The sequence below is a fragment of the Jaculus jaculus genome, chromosome 8 (genome assembly GCF_020740685.1).
Source record: "Jaculus jaculus isolate mJacJac1 chromosome 8, mJacJac1.mat.Y.cur, whole genome shotgun sequence".
Classification (NCBI taxonomy): Eukaryota; Metazoa; Chordata; class Mammalia; order Rodentia; family Dipodidae; genus Jaculus; species Jaculus jaculus.
The window spans coordinates 102,216,401-102,239,313 of NC_059109.1; the positions used below are offsets into that span (position 1 = coordinate 102,216,401).

The 22,913-nt window shown below is 41.1% G+C and overlaps 1 protein-coding gene across 1 annotated transcript in view; it reads left to right on the top strand.

Moving 5' to 3' along the window:
* Cfap61 (cilia and flagella associated protein 61) overlaps positions 1–22,913 on the top strand; it is a 330,508-nt gene that overhangs the window by 141,621 nt on the left and 165,974 nt on the right. The window contains exons 14-17 of the mRNA XM_045156198.1: positions 962–1,088; positions 4,100–4,177; positions 9,692–9,898; positions 13,037–13,171. Coding sequence (XP_045012133.1) covers positions 962–1,088; positions 4,100–4,177; positions 9,692–9,898; positions 13,037–13,171 — 547 coding nt within the window. The remainder of the gene's footprint in view (positions 1–961; positions 1,089–4,099; positions 4,178–9,691; positions 9,899–13,036; positions 13,172–22,913) is intronic.

Genomic DNA, 22,913 nt, shown 5'->3' on the forward strand with positions numbered 1-22,913 from the left:
ACAGGATACTCTTTCAGCATTCAGGTTCCTTCAAAAGAGTCTGCATTCCTCCTGTTGTCCCAATGCAGAACAGCTGGCCCAGTCTCAATGGTTGCAATCTCTGAAACAATTCCAGCTGAATGGGTAGCAGTTTTGGCCCAAAGATTTCTTTTCCTGTGCCATATCCTTCTGCTCAAATCAGCCCATTTCTATGCAAAGCAACCCTGCACAATTTCTCAGGACATAGGCACAACAGCAACATTCTCACACAAACTGCTTGTAGCCCAATCCAGGCAAAGCTCTTTCTTACACTCATAAGCCAAACCTTATGGCCCATAGTTCTTACTGCATTCAGGTCTTTCAGCATGGACCAAATGGTCCATCAGGCTGTACTTACAGCACTGCAAGATATTTCTAGGACCAGGGTTTCAAATCCTTTCACATTCCCCCCTCAAATCGGTTCCAAATGACCAAAGCCACATAGTCAGGTTTCTAGCAGCAACAACTCTACTCTCTGTGCCAATTTAACTGTTTCAGTCAGCTTCATATTGCTGCCAGAAAACACCCAGCCAAGAGCAACTTATGGGAGGAAAGGGTTTATTTTGTTTTTAGACTCAATGGGGAAGCTCCATGATGGCAAGGAAAATGATGGCATGAGCATAGGGTAGACATCACCTCCTAGTCAACATCAGATGGGCACAGCAGCAGGAGAGTGTGCCAAATACTGGGAAGTGGTAGCTGGTTATAGTATCCATAAGCCTTCCCCCAACAATACACTACCCGCAAGAGACACCAATTACCAAATTGGTACTAGCTGGGAACCTAGCATTCACAATAATAAGTTTATGGGGTACACCTGAATGAAACCACCACAATGCTTTAGCAGATATTCATTTTATACAAGAATAATATGATTCTGTCTCCATGTAGGACTACCCATTTTAGTATTTTACTGAAGAATTTTATTTCTCTTCTTGTCCAGGTCCATTAATATAAGATTAGCCACTTATAAAGATACTGATGGTGTTGAAAATCTTGTCAGCACCCTGATGCTAAATAAAAAGATAATGGAGGATTTAATCCAATACAACGAGGCTTGCAGAGACCCTGTAAGTACCTTCAGTGACCAGTGTGGCTTCTTTTTCCTGTTCTAAGGAGCCTTCTGTTAAGCCAGACATTGAAGTTATTTTAAAAAAAACTGAAAACAGTGCCACTCTTTAAATATTTTTGTTTTGGAAAATATGTTTCTTCATTAGAAATACATGATTTAGGGGCTGAAAAGATGGCTCGGTGGATAAAGTACTTGTCGTAACACACACACACACACACACACACAAATATACACATGAATCCATGTCAGTTTACTTCTGGACTTATAATTTGGCTATATAGAATGTTACCAGGAAAGGATACTAGGCAACATACACAAGGGATTTCTACATTATTTCTTACCAGTGCACGTGAACCTATAATCATCTCAATTAAAGAAGAAAAAGGCAAGCCAGTTTTGCCTAAGTAGAGTCTGATGACACAGCAAAATTATTCACTCTGTTAAATCTCAGCAATCATATGCATATATTTTTAGCATTCTGTGTAAGAGAGCTATGCATGTGCAACCCAGAAGCCAGTTTTCTGCCTGAAGAAGATATGCTTCTGCAGTTGTCTGAGGTGCATACTGAGTGAGTACCATTTCCATAAAATACTGCTTTTAACATGAAAGAAGAAAGAATAAGAAACATTTTGACTGGCATTTTCTTAGAAATGAATAACATGAGCCTGTCAACCCAAGAAAACATCTGACAGCACTTGTGCCCTTTAGTAAAACCCAACCAAGAGAAAAATAGAAATTAGGGAAACCAGCACCTACATCATAAGCTTGATAGCCACTAGTACTTAAAAAACAAAACAAACAATAAACAAAAAAACAACCACCCAGGCATGGTGGCGCACACCTTTAATCCCAGTAGTCAAGAGGCAGAGGTATGAAGATCACCATGAATTCGAGGCTACCCTGAGACTACGTAGTGAATTCCAGGTCAGCCTGAGCTAGAGTAAGACCCTACCTCAAAAAATACAAACAAATAAAAAATTATTTATTCAGTTATTTGAGAGAAAGATTAGAGAGAGATAGAGTGGGCATACCAGGGCCTCTAGCCATTGCAAATGAACTCCAGATGCGTACACTACCTTGTGCATCTTACTTATGTGAATCTTGGGTAATCAAACCTGGGTCCTTAGGCTTCACAAGTGCCTGAACAACTAAATAATCTTTCCAGCCCTCCAAAAACTCTTTTTCTGATGATACAACACCAGCAAATGGGATGTTTTAATATCTTGTAATGGCAGGAGTCGACATTTGGAAAATCTATACAGCTTGATGAACCAATATTTCTCAGATAAGCATTATGCAGTGTGACAAAGCATACATACACAAGTTATTGTAAGTTCTGGATGGACTATTGACTTTTAGTACAATGATGTATACAATGTTCACTGATAAGGTTTTCAGATGCCATATTACAATGATCTCTAAACATTATCAGTTGTGTTTTAGTGGAGTATCAACCAAGAATATCCAAAATTATCTGAAAAGATTATTTTAATACTTGTCCCTTTCCTAATTACATATACTGTGAAGACACATTTTTTTTTCATATAATTTAATCAAAACAACATTAGCTGCAGGAAAAGATATGAGGGTTCAGCTGTCTTCTTCAGATAAAATTATTTTCAAACAAAACAAATAATACCATGCTTTAAATATTTCTGTTTTGAAAAATATAAGGTTTCTTTTATTAGAAATACATGATTTAGGAGCTGGGAGATGGTTCAGTGGGTAAAGTGGTTGCCACTCAAGCATGAGGACCAGAGTCCACATCTCCAGCATGCACAAAAAATGTTGGATGTGGTGGCATGTGCCTATAACCATAGTACTGGGGAGGCAGAGACAAGAAGATCCATGAGACTTGTTGGGAGCCTAGTCTATCTGAATGGATAGGTCATAGGTTCTATGACAGACCCTGACTATATGTCCACATATAGTCTCCACACACATAAGCATCTACACACATGTGCTCACATACACATAAGAAGGTATATGTACATGAACACCATTCCTGCACACATAAGTACATGATTATACTAATATACCATATATTGTTATCTTAAATTAAATAATAAACAAATGTGTTTTACTCATAACTTTAAAGGACTAATAAACACATTTATTTTTTTTCTCGGGTTTTAAAAAGTATATTTTTAGGGCTGGAAAGATGGCTTAGTGGTTAAGACACTTGCCTGCAAAGCCAAAGGATCCAGGTTCAACTCCCCAGGACCCATGTAAGCTAGATGCACAAGGGGGCGTATGCATCTGGAGTTTGTTTGCAGTGGCTGGAGGCCCTGGCATGCCCATTCTCCTTCCATCTGCCTATTCCTATCTCTCTCTCTCTCTCAAATAAATAAATAAACATAAAATATTAAAAAGTATTTTTATTTATTGTATTTGCAAACAGAGAGAGATAGAAGAGAAACATGGAGAGAGAATGGGCACACCTGGGTCTCCAGCTACTGCAAACAAATTCCAGATGCATTTGCCACTTTATGCATTTGGTTTTATGCAGGAAATGAACCCAGGTTGCTAGGCTTTTCAGGCAAGGACCTTAACTGGTGAACTACCTCTCTAGCCCTTTTCTCAGTTTTAATTCAGAAATGGTGATAGATCTCATCCACAGGAGCAGAAACTCTTTAGAGTCCTTAGTATGTTGAAGTCCCAAAATCCTCAAATATGAACACCACTAATGCAATACTAAAGAAAGCAGATTCTGAGTAACAGGGACTAGGTTAGAATCATAGATTCATTTCTTATGAGCTGGAGGTCTTATGAGCTACCCTACCACGAGGGACTCATTCTCTTGTAAACCAAAAAAAGTATAATAATTCTCACATCAGAGCAGGGCAATAGTGAAATGAAATGGACTTTGGGAGGGCACAGAACTTAACCTGGCCTGAAGTAGGCCTTGATAGGTGCTGGTTCTACAGTTGTATTTATGAAACCTTGGCTGGTGGGGTTGTGCTCATGGACTCACTAGTGATGTGTCTAAGTGTACTCTTGTCTCCCCAGGATGGAACACCATTGCAGGTGTTTGTAGCTGAGGTCGCAGAACAAATAGTTGGCATTGCAGTAATCAGAAATGAAATGGTGAGTTGTGAGATGCCTATTACTTTCCTAGACTGTGCCTTTTTATGTCATGCATCACCACATAATGTCTCTTTCTGAAATTTTATTTTTGCTTATTTCATATTAATGATTCCATCTCCTAAAGTATATGGCCATGAGAGTGCTTACCACTTGACAGCCTTTCAAGAATCTCCCTTTTTATTTTCACTTTGAAATGTAAGAAGGCAGAAAAACATTCCCATTCTTAAAACTCTATAATAACTTTCCACCACCAATAGCGAAATCTCAATGCTGTCATGAGAGTATTACTACTGCAGCCACTTATCTTTCCCACTACTCCTCCTTAGATTTAGTTACATGCATTGTGTGTGTTTAATGTTGTTTACATGCTATTTAATGTTTTCCCACTGCACAATCATTATTCCAAAGTATGTAGAACTGAGTACTTTATTATTTTTGCTATTGATTTAAAATGCTGTTTTTACATTTATTAAGTTTCCATATCCCTGTGTTTATAAATACTTTTTTCTCCTCCCCTCCCATCCCCTCCCCTCCCCTTCTCTTATCTACCATCCTATTGAGCTGGGTTTTTTTTTTTTTTATACCTACTACAATATCCTGTTTGTTGGAAATATAGTAATGGAGACCACTCTCTTTCATCTTCTTTGTGGGTTAGAAATAGTTGTTTTAAGACATAGTCTCATGTTGCCCAGTTTGGCATCTTACTTGCTATATAAGCTAGGATGACCTTGAACTCCTGCTTCCACTTTCCTGAGTGTTAGAAAATGTATATCACAATGCCCAGCTTTCATTTGTCTTATTTTTCTAAAATTTTTCATACATGTTTTTGTGTCAGTGATTTGATTTAGATATGATTTAAGTCTGCCCTCCCCCCACCAAAGATTCATATATTGTGGAAGATTTTTCCAGTGTGATAGTGTTAAAGTGGCAGGAACCTTAAGAATAGAGCCTACAGGGAAGTTGACTGGTCCTTGGAGATGCTGCTTTAAGTAGAGATTAAGTAATTTTGGGAGACTTCAGTTTTATATGAGAGTGAGTTGTCATAAAAAGGGGTGACTGATCCCTGCTCTCCTCTTCTGCAGTGCCATGTAATCTTGCCCTCTTATAGATGTTCATGCCAGAATGAATCTGCCTTTAGGCTTTCAGCAAAGCCCAGACCAGTATGGCTCCCAAAATGGGAGCTAAGTAAGCCTCTTAACTTTTTTTTTTTTTTTATAAATAATCCCAGCACTCGGGAGGCAGAAGTAGGAGGATCACCATGAGTTCAAGGCCACCCTGAGACTACAGAGTAAATTCCAGGTCAGCCTGAGCTAGAGTGAGACCTTACCTCAACCCCCCCCCCCCCGCAGATTTTTTAAAAATTTATTTATGAGAGAGAGCAAGGGAATGGGCACGCCAGGGCCTCTAGCCACTATAGACGAACTCCAGATGCCTGCACCAGCATGCATCTGTCTTACATGGGACCTGGAGAATCAAACCTGGGTCCTTAGGCTTAGCAGGCAAGTGCCTTAACTGCTAAGCCATCTCTCCAGCCCTCTTTACTTTTTTAAAAATATGTTTAGTTATTTATTTGAAGAAGAGAGACAGAGAGAATGGGCATGCCAGGACCTCTACCCACTGCTAACAAATTCCAAATGCATTCATCACCTTGTGCATCTGGCTTTATGTGGGTACTAGGGAATAAAACCCTGGTTGCTAGGCTTTTCAGGCATAACCACTGAGCAATCCCTACATCCCTCTTTTTTTCCAAAATATTTTTATTTATTTACTTTAGGGGAGAGAGAAAGAGAAAAGAGAGAGAGGAAGATACAGAGAGTATGACACCAGTCACCAGGTGGCTCTTATTGCTGCAAACAAACTCATGCGCCATTTTGTGCATCTGGCTTTATGCTGAGGAATCAAACCCAGGCTGGCAGGCTTTTCAAACAAGTGCCTTTAACTGCTGAGCCATCACCCCAGCCCAAATAAACCTCTTTTCTTTATAATGTACCCAGCCTTGGGCATTTTTAAAAATAGCAATGGAGGGCTGGAGAGATGGCTTAGCGGTTAAGCGCTTGCCTATGAAGCCTAAGGACCCCAGTTCGAGGCTCGATTCCCCAGGACCCACGTTAGCCAGATGCACAAGGGGGCGCACGCGTCTAGAGTTCGTTTGCAGTGGCTGCAAGCCCTGGCACGCCCATTCTCTCACTCTCGCTCTCTGCCTGCCTGCCTTTCTCTCTCAAATAAATAAATAAAAATAAACCAAAAAAATTTTTTTAAAATAGTAATGGAAAATGAACTAATATAACCAGATGCTTCCCTAAGTGGTCCACCTTCTACCCTTCTCTATGCTGTTATATTCCTAAGAGTCTGACTAATGGGATAACCCTGTGGCTTCTTGTTGGATTTGATCAGTGGTAGGCCTTGCTGGGAGGAGCGGACAACAGTGAGGTTGGGATACCTGTAGCTGGGTGATACCTCCACTGAACCCCCTGGCCCTTTCAGGATGTTCGCTTTGTGGATTCCTGTAAAAAGATTTCCTTCTAGGCCACCCACCAAAGCTGCTAATAGCTTACAGTTTCTGCCTCACTGTCCCACTAATTTCCCTACACTCTACCCATTTGTAAATATTCCCTTTGTTGAACCTACCTCCAATTATCCTAATTTGAGCATGCCATCTGTTTCCTGCTGTAACCCCCCCCCCCATACAGTCATGAGCATTTCTTTCTATGTATTTTACAGTTTTTCTTGGTATTGCAAATAGATCTCATTGTACTTTGTTAATGTTTATTTTGGTATATAGGAAAACCACTTATTTAAATGTTTTACTCTTATATCTAATTGTCTTTCTGAAATATCCTTTAAACTCTTGAGTGTTGTATAAATTCTCTTTCCTGTCCCAGCATCACTTCCAGTATATTCCTTTGTCAAGAGCAGTTAAAGGACACACTCAGGGTTTAAAGGTAGAGTGGACTCTACCTCTTGTTAGGCATGTGGCAAGATCACTTTGTGAGAGGGGATATACTGTTCTAGTATTCATCTTATCAGTCTTTGCAACACAGAACCTGCCATATTTCATATGTGTGTGGGTACATGAGTGCATGTGGAGGCCATAGGTCAATATCAGATATTTTCCTTGATTGCTCTTCTACCTTATTTTATGAAAATAAAATTCACCAGTTTCAATTCCACTAATTCCACTACAATAGCCAGTCAGCAAGCTCCATTGATCTTTTATCAGTGCTTCCCCAGTGCTGGGATTGCAGGTGCATGCTACCATGTCTTGGCTTTTTACATGGGTGCTGGGAATTCAAACTAAGATCCTCATGCTTGTGTGGCAAGTACTTTACCCACAGAACCATCTCCCCATTCCCATCTGCAGGTTATTTCTTGCTTTCTGTTTTCTCTGAAATTCCATGTTAGGTAATTTGTAATCTTTTCAATTGATCTCTTAGTGTCTTTTGACTTAGATGATGGGAATGATGGGTAGCTAGATTGACATGGACAGCTTGTATTTTTTACTCATCATTAAAAAAAAAATTCCTTGAAATTTGTTTTCTAAATTCCCAATTCATTCTTCAGCCATGATTTTTCTGTTATTGAGATCTTCTCTTGTAATCTCTCTCTCAGAGTTCCTCCCTCTATTAGTCTCTCATTTTGATGTCATCACCTTTTCCTCTTATTATGAAGGTCTTGTGAAGGCATTGCTAGGCACTACAAGGTTGTGGATATCAAGGTCAATTTCTCTCTGGACAGTTGCATTGTTGGGAGTCGTGCCCTTTGCTTGGCCCTTACATTCTTTCCACCAACTCTTCCACAATGGACCCTGAGCCTTGGAGGGTGTGATAGAGATGTTTCAGTGCTGAGCACTCCTCTGTCACTTCTTCTCAGCACTTTGTTGCCTTTTGGGTCATCCCAGTGGTCACTGGCACCTGAAAAGAGGAGCTTCTCTAACCAAAACTGAGAGTAACATTAATATATGAATATGAACATTAAGTGCAGTGCTTACAGGGCAGTTTGGTGAGCATAATATATGCATTTAGCCAGACATGAGCCTTAATTTTTTTATGTAATGAATGATGTCACCTCTGTCATTAATGTCTGGTAGTATAAAGGCCATGACAGGGTCAATACAGATTGAAAGATTTCCAGAATTGTGCTGGGGTACCACCAATAGCCTGGTTATCCCAAGCCCTGTTTCTTTTATACTTTGTAGAAGCCAGGGACTGGCAGTGTAGGTAGGGGGCACTTGCTCACAGACTTCACTATTTTCATTGCTAGTTAGGGTCTTGCTGATCACAGATTAAATCAAGTTTCTTGCATACTTTAATCCCTGTTCTTGAAACTGTGCTTTTTAAAATTGTCTGAAGATTGTTTCCCATAGCAAAACAAAGAGAACTCTAAGTGGGCTTCAGTCAGCATTTGATTTGCTTTATCCTTTCCTTGCAGACATGCAGACATGTTTACTATGTTTGAATTCAGTAGGTGTAAACTAGAGCTCTGCAGTCCTTATTTGTAAAAAATTAAGTCCCCTCTCATCTAGTCATAGTCACTTTGGATTGCTCTCCTGTGACCTATTCCATGTTCCCAACAGTGTAAACTCCTGGGAGGTCAAAGTAACCAAGCTGCGCCGGTATGCATGGACAAGACATTGCAGTGAGGGGAGACAAAGGGAGAGGACTAGACCTGGACTGTAAAGACATGCACAATGTACTCAGTATTTGCCTTTTTGCTTTTCGTTATAAATGCCCATGTGTTCCTTTGGTTGCCTTCCTCTACATAAAACCATTACCCACTGTGAGAATAGAAAGGGTCATGTATGCCCTGGACAAGGCCCACCTTCACACCCCAGCCATGTGCACCAAAGGATGTGACTTTGACATGGTGCATTTATACATCAGGTGAAGATAACAAATCTGGGATACTAGTGGGGCTGTCTGCCCAACTTCTGAATCACCCACATGGTTAAACACTTGTGGTAACCTGCTCTGTTCCCGGTTCCTAGCAGTGATAAAGGCATCTGTGCTGCTCCTTACCCATGGCACACACTGGCATCTGTCCATGTCAGTAGCAGCCATGGGTGTAAGGAACAAATCCCAGTGGTGTTTAACTATCTTCCAAAAACAAACAATCAGAGCAAGCAACTTTCAGAAAACGTAAGTTATAACTTAAAAAAATTAACAATGAAGCCAGATATAGTGGTATACACTAGTAACACTAGCACTAGGAGGCTGAGGCAGAAAGATCACAAGTTCTAGGCCAGCCTGGATAACACCGTGAGAGCCTAGGCTACCTAGAGAGACCCTGTCTCAAATAAAAAATGAGTGCTGAGATGTAGCTCAGAAGTACAGCATTCACCTAGCATGTGCAAGGGCCTGGGTTCTATCTCCAACACTAAAAAACAAAGTTAAAACAAGGTGAGAAATCATGGGAGAAAGCTACACATTTCTTATGAAAGTAGTGTTTTAATGGCTGTGTATCACAACATGCATGAAATGCATTTCATTTGAAACATCCTTTCTTTGACTTTTGCAGGATGTAGAGTACATACGGTCTCATTACAACATTGAAGATTTCATCTACTTCACCCACCACCAGCGAGAAGAGCATGGGCGCTTGCACCACTTTGCTCTAAACCCAATTTTCCGACACTACACAAAGTTTTTTCTGAAGGAGATTTTTCGTTTAGGCTTTAAGTCCTGTCTCTACTACCTTGTTTACCCACAGTCCCGAGAAGGCAAGGTAACAGGCTGTTGGCATTCACTTCCCTGATGGGCAAATCAATGTGTAATAGCATTAACCTGCATGTGCTACATTTCATTCCTTCATAATTACAGCATGGATCTGAATTTCTACTGGCCATAGTGTGTTAGGGCATTTGCCTCACTACAGTGAAGTCCAGAAGCCTTTGACTTTCTGAAACAATCATATCCAACATAACTAGCAGAATAATTTGTTGATTTTTCTTTTTTTTAAATATTTTTTATTTTTGTTTATTTGAGAGAGAAAGAGAGAGAGAGAGAGAGAGCCTCCAGCCACTGGAAATGAACTCCAGGCACTTGCACTACCTTGTGCATCTGGCTTCCATGGGTCCTGGGGAGTCAAACCTGGGTCTTGTTGCTTTGCAGGCAAGTGCCTTAACTGCTAAGCTATCTCTCCAGCCTGTTTCTCTCTCTTTTCCTCTCTCTTTTTTTTTTTTTTAAAGATTTTACTTTTATTTATTAATTAATTAGAGACAAAGAGAGGGAGGGGAAGAGAGAGAGAGTGAGAATAGGCACGCTAGGGCCTCTAGCCACTGCAAACGAACTCCAGACACATGTGCCTCCTTGTGCATCTGGCTAACATGGGACCTGGAAAATCGAACTGGGGTCCTTAGGCTTCGCAGGCATGTGCCTTAACCGCTAAGCCATCTCTCTGGCCCTCTTCCCTTTTTTTATTTTTATTTTTATTAGCATTTTCCATGATTATAAAAAAATATCCCATGGTAATTCCCTCCCCCACCCCCACAGTTTCCCCTTTGAAATTTCATTCTCCATCATATTACCTCCCCATCACAATCATTGTACTTACATATATACAATATCAACCTGTTAAGTACCCTCCTCCCTTCCTTTCTCTTCCCTTTATGTCTCCTTTTTAACTTACTAGCCTCTGCTGCTAAGTATTTTCATTCTCACACAGAAGCCCAGTCATCTGTAGCTAAGACCCAAATATGAGAGAGAACATGTGGTGCTTGGCTTTCTGGGCCTGGGTTACCTCACTTATTATAATCCTTTCCAGGTCCATCCATTTTTCTGCAAATTTCATAACTTCATTTTTCTATATTGACAAAATAGTAACTGAAAACTAAGCAGAAAACTGCTACTGCTATAAGAGACATGAAAGTCACATCATTTCTCATCTTGTGATGTCAAAAGGATCCTACCATGTCCTTTGAAGCAAAGAACATTTTAATAAGGAATAGAATAAGTTAGTTCCGTTCTATAATATTGGTGTGCTATACACAGCATTCCAAATAAAATTTATAATTACCTCTATAAAAATAGCACACAAAAAAGTAGAAATGTAGGATTCTGATATAACTCTTCTGTAGGAACTACCTAGATAAGTCCATTTAGCACTTGCTGTGGGTAACACCATTACAATAACATGAACCCATCATACATACATTGCAAAACAATCTCATCTTCCTTCCATATCATTTCACCCTGCTTTAGTGCTCTTCAAAGCACTTTTCACTAGATGGGGAGTATCCCACCTACTTATAGTGAGTTTCCCTTTCTTGTTCAAACTCAGTGCCTTGAAGCCCCACCCCACCCTACACAAACACCTCTTCATACTTATGTACTGTGTCCTGTCCACTAGGCAGATAACCTATGTTAGCTGGATTCCCAAGGGTTCGTCTGCAAATTGGTCTTTCAGTCACTGGTATCTTTGGTCTTCAATTTGATATGGGGCTTATGAAAAACAACAAGGTCTAGAATCAGTAGGAGACTTCATCTCAAAGAAAAACAGGTGGATGAATGATGGAAGGGACACCTGACACGCTCCTCTGACCCCTGTGTGTGTGCATGGGGCACCATATCAGCACATGTATATACATTTAACACACACATAACACTATATCATATAAGCATACCACACCACACATACTATGCACATACCAAAAAAATTAATACCTGACTTTTGCTTTTCAATTTGTAAAGTCAAGATATGAGAATTAATGTTGAAGGAGTCATGAAAGCCTTTCTAGTAGCTCTTAGAAATGCCTAAGACTATTTTAGAACAATAAATAAGTCATGTGTCCACCATTTCATTTATTAAGGTTTATCTACAGTTTATTTTCTTGGCATTCTGGCTTGAATTCAATAAATATATGATTAGCAGTTTGGGTTTCATAGTATAACATTTGATTTTTAAAAGAAGTATTTTATTTATTTATATGAGAGGGGGGAATGGGCTTGCTAGGGCTTCCAGCCACTGCAAAAGAACTCCAGACACATGTGCCACCTGGTGCATCTGGCTTTACATGGATACTAGGGACTCAAACCTGGGTCCTTTGGCTTTGCAAGCAAGGCTCTTAACTTCTAAGCCATCTATCCAGCCCCTAACACTTGATGTTTAAAGGATTTCTATGCCCTGAGTTGGTTTTAATAAAATTCCAAAGATTACATACTTTTGAGAATCACTATATATATCTTTCTCTAGTAAATTTTATAAGGTAGTTAAAATTATTATTTAATGCATTGCCCTAAAACATGATTTACCATACTACATCTAAGTAAACATAAATCTAGTTCATAATTTAGTAACAGTATAAGTCAAAATAATATGGTCTACCTCCCTACTTTCTGGGTCTATCCTCTTGTTCTAAAACCCTTACTTTACTAACAAAGGTTCAGGTGAAGTGGCCTTATGTGGCTTTCACAAATAGGAGCGTTTTCATATCGGCTAAGTTGCCCCCATGGCATTTTTATCTGTGTGTTAAAGCAGCTTGTGCCAAACACACAAAGGTTAACAGGACTCAGATAACACAGCTTAATGGGGTCAAATCAAGCTGATTCATGATCACTATGGAGAAGAATATCCTCCTGGGGAAAATACTTGTACTGAAAAATCCCATAAACCAAACCACTTGTTTATCTGTCATTCCCACAGAGATAGTAATGTAATTACTCTCGTAATTATCTTCATTAGTGTCAGGCATTATCTACAATTCATTCCTCTGCTCGAAGAGTATGTTTGTTTATTTGCTGATTTTTTTCCCCTTCTCCGACTTGGCCCAGTTAAGAGTTTTGTATTTGTCAAGCTGCACGCAGACATCTGTGCAGCGCCTCTCTTGACATTCTCTTCCCTAAAATATAGATTGCTGTCTTTCAGTTCCAGAACCCCTACGCCCACTCCCTGACATCTGCCCTTCATTACTTGGTTCCCGTGCGACCACGACGACAGATTGTCTATCCTCTGGAAAAGCTTGGCATAAACGCTCCATCAAAGGCGGTCTCCAAGGATCCGGTGGGTAGCAGGGAGGCAGGCAGGGAGGCGTGGTGCCAGCTCCTGCGGGCTTGGCAGATGGGGTGGCAGCCCTGTCTTCGTGGAGCAGGCTGCTTCTTAATTACAGGGAACCTGGCGCTCATACCCTTACAGGCTGTGTCCTGCAAGGGCTCCCCCGCCTAGCCCTTGCCCTCAAGTGGTTATTTCAGAGTGAGTCTAAAACAGTAGCCACATCACCCTGCAGGGGCGGGGTGGGGGAGGTTACACCACAGGGATACCTCATGTGCTGTTGTGTCCCTGGATAAGTGGCCTAAAGTCACACACTCTTTTCCCTCCCTCACAAGCAGATTCCCCTTTCAATCAATGTTTAGCTTTCAAGGCAGTAAATGGTCTTTTCACATTAGGGCAAAACTGCCAGAGAAATGTCACATTTGAGATGTTTGGGTCTTAAGCTATTGTTTTCTATTTTTTGTTCTTGGTTTAATTTTTATTTTTACTGCCCCCCCCCATGGGGTGTCAGAACAATTAACAAACTCACAGGAGCTGTCATAAGGTAGCAGGAGTTTTTACTGTAAAATGGTATGCTTGTTGTGACCAGAAGAAGAAATGAGGCTGGAACAGAATCTAGACAAATGCGCACATATCTGTACACACAGACATTTTGGTAATTTAACTAGAAAACATGACTGTCATGTTGGCCATTATGGACTTGCAGTGTTCTATGTACTTATGTTTAAATGAGTTTTTTAAAATATTCATTTATTTATTTATTTGAGAGAGAGAGAGACAGAGAAAAGGAGAAGGAATGGGTATATATATAGAAAGACAGACAGATAGAGAGAAGGACAAGGAATGGGTATACATATAGAGAGAGACAGACAGAGAGAAGGAGAAGGAATGGGTATGCTAGATAAACAATGTAGAACATGTGTCTGGAGTTTGTGGTGGCTAGAGGCCTTGGTGTGCCCCCTTCTCTGTAACAGATAAATAAACAAAAATAAAATATTTGAAAAAAAGGAAATTAAAGTGGTAGCACTGCCACATCAAGTTGAGGAACTGCTCACCAGATCTGATATAAGCTGCCAGGACTCAGCACTGCAGCAAGGGCCACATGCACCTTGCCAGCTCTGCTTCATATGGGAGTGGAAAATTCCACCCCAGAGGCTGCCCTAATTGTAACAGGCTGTTTCAAGTTCTATATAGATCTTTATATAGGTAAAATAGTACATTTACATTTATTTTCTGGCAAATTAGAAATGTATATTTGAGTAGAACTGAAAATAAATAGCAATTCTTTTTATTTCCTCCAAATGTTTTATTATGGAAAATAACAAGCAGATACAAAAGTGAAAAAGAATTAAATAAAACAAGGCCTCTCAGTCTGCCAGGGTGAGATACTTTCCCTTATTATTGTTTTTAATGTAATGTCATAGGCTGATAGTTTTGTTAAAAGTGAGTTCCTGGAATAATGTATTAGAAAGGCAAAGACAGACAAAATTAAAGTCCAGTTATGTTATTGTTATTTTGTAGTCAGGATTTCTCAGCTATAAAAGCCTCCATGTCCTTCTCACAGTCTCTCTACATATGTCTTCAAGATCAGAATTAATTCACATATGGGCTTCTGTCCCAGACCATGCCCTGAGGGGCACTGGAATTTCTATGCACTCAGCACCTAGAGGCAATGATTTTCTACTGTTGATCACTTTTGAATCTTCTGTCTTCTTACCCACTTCCCCTTCTATTCAATTTTGGAGGAATCCCCATATAGCTATCATTGTATCTGTGGTGTATTCTTAATATCAGAGTCTACTGCACTGTGTAGGTGAGTCATGTTTGGGTCTGCCTGGAGGACCAGCTGCATGTGGACCTCCTGGGAATGGATTCAGAACTTGGTGCAAATGTAGTGCCTTGGGATGGAATAAGTTGTCCACATGATGTATCCGCCACTGAAACACCACCTCCTTGGGTTCATACTGATCTGTGGAAGAGGCTGGGGGGCACAGGACATGGGTTTATCAGGTGTGCTGTTTTGCAGATTCTTATAAGGTCAGAAAAAGATGGAGGCACTGTTATTTTGCAAGCACTGCAGAGACACCTTCCTGTAGACACAGGTCTGGGCCAAGAGAAGGCCTTTTGGATTAGTGGTATGACAGGGCTAACACTCTGGTGGCATAATGGAGCTAGAGGGAGGTATCTAGAAGCTGTTACATGGGTGACATGCATGTCTGAGCATACAGGAGCTCCTGCCTGTCCATGTCCCTGGAAACCTTCAAAGTTGGGCCACCTGGAGATAAGCTGGAGCTCCAGGTGGGGGAAAAGCCAGAGAAAAATTTTATTTCATTAAAAAACAATACTGGGACTGGAGAGATGGCTTAGCGGTTAAGCGCTTGGCTATGGAACCTAAGGACCCCAGTTTGATGCTCGATTCCCCAAGACCCACATTAGCCAGATGCACAAGGGGGCGCATACATCTGAAGCTCATTTGCAGTGGGTGTGCCCATTCTCTCTCTCTCTCTCTCTCTCTCTCTCTCTCTCTCTCTCTCTCTTTCTCTCTGCCTCTTTCTCTCTTTCTCTGTCACTCTCAAATAAATAAAAATGCACACATACACAAAAAAATACTAATACCAGGTTTGGTGGCACACGCCTTTAATCCCAGCACTTGGCAGCAGAGGTAGGAGGATCGCTGTGAGTTCTGGGCCCCACTGAGACTACATAGTGAATTCCAGGTCAGCATGGGCTAGAGTGAGACCCTACCTTGAAAAACAAAACAAACAAACAATAAAAAAAAAATACTAACAATGCTTCCCGAGTTGGCATGATTTGAAATCATTGCTCACATCTGATAACTTTTTCCTCATCATTTATCTCAGTATGCCTATCTCCTGCCCCTTCCTAGAGCCCTGACATGTGTTAAGACACAGAGGAGATAAAATGTTTAAACTTAGGGTCCAAGAAGAAAACCACCCACTGGACTGGTGAGAAAAGGAAGGTGCAGATGCTTTCTGCCTGCATAGCACTGGGGTGTCTGTAGTACTAAACATTTTGACTGTTGAAAAAGCACTTTTGCTACTACTTATTATATTCAATCTTGGCATGTGGTTTTTAGTAAGATTAAGATTTAGGGAGGGCCTGACTGTTCAAAACTTAACATGCTAAATGGCATTATTTAAAGTTTATTTTTCTGTCTTTAATATTTTAGACAGTTACCTGAGAGAAGGTGAATGTCTGTGTGATTCTAGTGTATTGTTCTCTGAGAAGGGTAGTGGAGTTGCAGTGTGAAACTGGGCAGTTGCCATTTCTAATAAAATTCTTTTTTCCCCCATAAGCTTCACACAGCTCTGGCCCCATCATCCAGATTCATATGGGACCATCCGTTCCCATACCTCATCAATATCTTTCCTCTCTGGCCACTTGCCTTTCTTACCCTTAATCCTATTTAAAGCATCTTAGAGTGACCATCCACTCCCTTCCTTTCACCAAGGAAGCCAATCTTCAAGTGAACAGATCACTCTAGGTATGAGCAATGGGATAGAAAGTGTTTCATCTCAGTGGGTCATCAATTTGAATCTGACACAAGGCAGCAACGATTGAAGTTCATCACTGCATGGCAGTGCCCTCGCCTCCCCACCCCAAGGCCATGTAGCTTCTGCCTGGTTTGGATGATAGGTGTCCCTGCCATACACATTCCCTATTGCTTCTGTTAATTGGCAGCTCGCCACAGAGAATGTCATAGGAAAGAGCCCATAAAATGTAAATAATCATCATACCTGATAGAATTCAGCCTCAAAAAAAATCATATCTCCACAGCCGACCTATGTGAATTGATGGGTAAGAGAGAGAGGGCTTTTCCTTATCAAGACCATAATGCACATGATGGGACCAGAAGATTCTCTTCCAGCATAAAGGAGCCATCTTGGCCTGTGCATTCACATTGTGAGCTAATGTCATGGAAACTTTTAATTAGATGAATTATTATAGTCCACCTGCATTTGTACTATGATCTGATATGAGAAACACTCAGAATTTGGCTGAATTAATTGTGTGGCCATTCTACTTAAAGAGTGAAGTAAGTGCCTTTCTGTGAAGGTGGTTCAGTATTGGAATCATGTTTTCTTTCCTGCCTGCCTCCTAGAGAGGTTCAGTATTGAACATGTCATTGTCCCTGCTAGTGAGGAGATGCCTTCCTCCTTGCTGTATTGATGGGGATAGAGAGGACTTGTGCAGCGGGCCCTGGGTAGTGGGAGCTGGGGACTCACAGTGGGGTTACATTCATGTCTGTAGCATCCCTGGGGTGCTACTGTTTGGTCGGTGTCCCAATACTGTTTCCTTTAAATTATTTGTCATATTAAGCTCCAAAAATCTGCTTGGAGCTTAAAGCGCCCCTAATCTTGCTTTATTATTTACACAAGTTCCCCATGGTCTCTTCTAGTCATTTTAGTTCTTTATAGTTTATAGATTCATAAAATTAAGATGTGATCTCTCTCCATCTCCCAGTCATACTTTCATAGTGATCAGCTCTAATGTTACTTTTCTTTCTTTTTATTTATTTATTTTTTTGTGTGTGTATTCACACTAGGACCTCTTGCTGCTACAAACAGGCACCAGAGGCTTGTGCCACTCTTTGTACCCTGCTTATGTGGATGTCTTGCGAACTGAACCCAGGCTGACAGGCTTTGCAAGCCAGCATCTTTAACCACTGAACCATCTTCCCAGACTTATTTTGTTTCTTTTTTCCCCCCAATGTTGTACTTTTTTCCTGGTTGTTTATTAATGATCTGTTGAAATCTGGGCTAATAACTTCTTTGGAAGTTTCCATTTGAATCTGTGTATTTGTTTTCTCCAAATGTCCCCTTTGTCCTTCCACAAAGAAAAATGACAATGTATTTAACTCCCCCATTCCCCTTCTCAAAGTTAAATATTGTCCCATCCTTCCTGGTATGTGATGTCAGGAAGATGTCACTCAATGGCATTTGGTTACCCTTTCAATTGCCCCTTTTCATCTGGGCTGTTCTTCCCTAGTCCAGCTATAATTACCATCTGATGGACTGTTACTGGATCCTGTTTCTCTTGGGCATCTGTTGCTCTAGGAAATTGCATTATTCTCCCAGCACCTGCTAGGTTTTCCCCAGGGTAATTGTTTCCTCAGCCCCTTCCTTAAACTTGGTAACTTTTACTCACTGTGATCAGACTCCCCTCCTCCGGTTGTATTCATGGTTGGTATGTATGGTGTGTTTTAATAAGCAGTTTTTAAAAACCATTTCCTTGAGAGATAATTCTAAAACACAAATCTGCATTATGATCATACTCTATGTACTTACTATGAGTGTGTCCATAGTAGAACAAGCCATCTAGCACTTGTAGATAGTTACTGCTATAGCCATTTTTTCAATGAAGATGGTAGTAAATGATTTGTTTATATCTAGTTCAGTGATAGTCCTTCTAACCTGGCAGTTGGTTGTCTAAACTCCCACCCTTAGCCATGACCTATAGAATATGCTTGCTGATTTAAAACCTGAAGCCAGTGTCATGACTCATTGTAGAAAACTACTCTACAGAAATGGAAGGTAGCTTGACCTTATTAAGTCACCAAGATCTTTGGCACCAGCTACTTCATTGAAAGGTGACCTTCCCCCAGCCAGCCTGAATTTCCCTCTAGGTAGAGTGCCCACTCTTGGGTTTGATCCTGTACTAACCTGACCCTGGCTGGGAAGGAGCAGACATTTGGGTAAGGTTGGTAGACCAGGTCAGTTTTTGAACACGAACAGATTCAGGCTGTCTATAATTCTGTTTGTGCTATATCAGCATGTTGTTACAAACCTTTTATAATTATAGTGGCAACTGGTAGGTAAAGATGAAAAAATGTGCCTCCATATGAAAGTTGTATGATAAACTTCTCAGGATTCAGCTCCATGTTGAAAGTGGTTCAAAAGTGTTCTTAGAAAGTGTCAAGAGAATGGGGTGTCTATCATGGAAGTGACTGAAGGTACACTTGGGGTGTGGGAGTGGAGGGGCTGGACAGAGTATGAGCTAACAGTACACCTGACAAGCCTTGAATGGTGTTTAGAAGTTGGGCTATGAGGCTGGAGAGATGGCTTAGCAGTTAAGGTACTTGCCTGCAAAGCCTAAGGACCCATGTTTGACTCCCCAGATCCCAGTAAGCCAGACACTCAACATGACACATGTGCAAGGTCACACTTTCGCACAAGGTGGCACATGCATCTGGAGTTCTATTACAGTGGCTGGAGACCATGACATGCCAATTCTTTCTCTTTCTCTTTCTCTGTCCCTCTCTCTCTCCCACTCTGGCTGTCTCTAATAAAAAAAAAACATAGGGCCAACCTGATGGGCTTGCCTCAAAAAAAAGAAGAAATAAAGTTGGCCTGTGATCGGATAGCAAAACAATAAGAGAAGAATTGTAAAAAGTAATTTCAGTGTCTCAGTATTTTCACAAGTCAATGTGGAGTATCTTGTCCACATTTTCTAGAATAAATATTGCAGAGCAATCACTTCCCCCTAACAACTTTATTGTGATATAGATTAAATACATATTGTGCAGCCCACCCTTTTGAATTGTACAGTGTGGTGACTTTTAGTGTACTTACAGAATTGTAAAACCATGGTCACTGTCTAGTCTTTGAGCATTTTCCCTCTTACCCTCTTTCTTCCTGCAGCCTTAGACAAACACACATCTAGTTTTGTCTCCATGAATTGACTGACTCTGGACACTTCATATGATATGTGATCAGCTTTTTCGCTTAAAGTATGTCACATGATAGCATATGTGTGAGCTTTATTCTGTTGTGTGGATAATACCGAGTTCTATTTAGCACCTTCTGTAGTTGAACATCCAGTATTTGGGATGAACATTTTGCTATGAAAATTCACATACAGGTTTTTGTGTAGATGTATGTTTTCATTTCTCTTGGCTATATACCCTGGAAGTGGAATTTCTGAGTCTGCCTGGAAACTGTCCCATTTCATACACTCTGAATTTTAGATCAGATCTAGCATTCCATCAAGTCAACAATAAAATTCTGGTCACCTTAGGGCCAGTGGGTGATACCTGACATACCTAACTTCTTCTGGTTTCCAGTTCTCCAGGAGAGCTTCACACACAGAAAGACACTGTTTCTCATGGGAACTTCTGTGCCTTCACAAAGCAAAAATGTTGCTACAATAAAATCTCATATGCTTCACCCTGAGTCATTAGCCTCTTGTCCTACAAGAACATTCAAGGGAGACTGGGCAGCAAAGAGAATGCCCTAGGAATAAGATGTAAGACTTCTGTCTCTTTAAGCCACCAGCAAGTCCTCTATTCTAGTCAACCTTCAGTCATGGTTTTTGCCCTTAAAAAGAGGCACCATGTCTCCCAATAGAGAAGGGAAAGTCCTAAGGCTTTGCTGGGAATTGATAGAGTTCTTGCAACGACTCAGTAAGGAGAAAAACTGCAGTAAGGAGAATTCCTGCAGATCCAAGGTAACGAATGACACAGAGGTCCAAAAGCACCTCCGGATGCATCTGCTACCTGCCACAGACCTGTGGAAGTCCTGTGGCCCAGCAAGGCTGGGGCTGGACCTGAGCTCTGAGGCTGAAACTGGTCTTCACAGCTGAGTGGTTTCTTTAGAGTCCACCTTCTGGGAGGAAAGAGCCCGCCGTACCACATGAGGCTTGGCTCTGTGGGTTTTAAGGTAGTTGGGACTATAAAATCACAAAGGGGACAATTAGAGCTGCAGATGCTAACTAGAGAAGTTACATTTACTCCTTGATTAAAAATAAGTAAGGGCTGGAGAGATGGCTTAGCGGTTAAGCGCTTGCCTGTGAAGCCTAAGGACCCTGGTTCGAGGCTCGGTTCCCCAGGTCCCACGTTAGCCAGATGCACAAGGGGGCGCACGCGTCTGGAGTTCGTTTGCAGAGGCTGGAAGCCCTGGAGCGCCCATTCTCTCTCTCTTCCTCTATCTGTCTTTCTCTCTGTGTCTGTCGCTCTCAAATAAATAAATAAATTAAAAAAAAAATAAGTAAGTCATGACGAGAACATAACAGAAATGTGGTAGGAAAATTAAAGACAGAGAAATCAGCAACATCCTCAAGTGCATTTAACCACTGATCCATCTTCCCAGCCCTAAATTCAACACCTTCAATCCTATATGAAGATCATCTTCATTAATGTCTTGGTGCATAGATCATTTTCAGTGAAAAGTCCTCACATTATATGGTAGAATGTGGGGTCATAGTGCTTTGAAGCATGCCTTTTTCCTTGGTGTGTTGGGTTATCAGTTGGATTCACTAAGTGTTTTGTCACAGCTCAGCTGTTCTCCATTGGCTAGCAATCCCCAATGCTAAATAAAGGAATGTACTTTCTTTGTACCAGGCTCTGTGTTCTCCTTACATGGATCTGATAACTCACCCTCACACAAGTTTTCAGTGGGGGAAACTGAGGTGAAGGGAGATCTGGAATGCCAGTGAACATTAAGTCAACAGGACTTGTGGGAATTCATCGTGAGGTGACTTGATTTTGTCTCCTGTTGACCTATAAATACACTCAGTGTGTCTGGGCTCTCTCCTGCACCCAGATGGAAAGTGGACAGTCTGTGACTTTTTCGGTCAATTTTAGGTCATTAAAGCTGTGTGGGCCACTTCAACACACAGCACATAATGGTAATTCCATAAAATGTCCAATTTCATCTTATGTAATGATGGAAACTTAATTTCCATCCAAAGGTCAGCCTCCCCATCCTGCTACTGAAGCCAGCCATGCAGGAAGCCTGAAATGAAGACGACCAGGAGGGCTCCTCTCCGTTACCAGGCCCTTCCATCTCTTAACATTCATTAGTAATGTTCTTTCTATAAGCCTTTCCGGTTTTTTTCTCTAATTTATCAGTATTTCTGGTCCTTCTGAAAATAAGGCCAGCATAGACAGGAACTGGAGGGTCTTACAGTCTATTCTTGACCCCTTTGTACCAGTATGTGCTGCTGTGTAGGTGAAACTCCTCTCCATGGTATGTGAGTGGAGGGGTAAGTTTCTGCAAAGATCTCCAGGGCTGGGAATACTATGCCAGCATCACTTTTGTGCAGGTAATGACATCCATTGGATTTCATACAGACCCTCCTTTCCTTCTTGAGGTGGCTTTACAGGAAGAACCTAGATCAGAGTCCTCTTCTGGAGACTGACTGACTCCATCAGTCAGTTCATCAATGCCTTCAGATTCCTCAGGCAGAATCTCAGCTGACCACAGTGTCTACTCAATACAGGGAAATCAGGAGACAATCTTGAGTGCTCTCATCCTCCTTGTGACATGAGGCTTTAAAGACATGGTAGCCCCACTCAAAGGTGGGTACCCAGAGCTGCAGACTCAGAACAACTCAGCAGTTCTTAGTGGGAATGTGCCAGAAAAATGCTTTCTTCTACCCTTCGTCCGTCAAGTCTGTATCTTACTTGTAAATCAGGACTTTAAATTTCAGCTATACTAAAGGTAAGACCATTAAGAAAAAAAAAATGAGATAGGGTTTTACACTATACCTCAGGCTGGCCTGGAACTAACTGTGTAACCCAGACTATCCTCAAATTTAGACAATTCTCCTGCCTTAACCTTCAGAGGTCTGGGATTACAGCATGAATCTCCCTCCCTCCCTCCCTTCCTTCCTTTCTCCTTCCTCCCTCTTTCCTTTGCCTTCCCTCCTTCTCTCCTTTCTTTTCCTTTCCTTTCTCTTTTTCTTTTTTCTCTCTTTCTTTCTCTGTCCTTCCTTCCTCCCTCCCCCTCTCTTT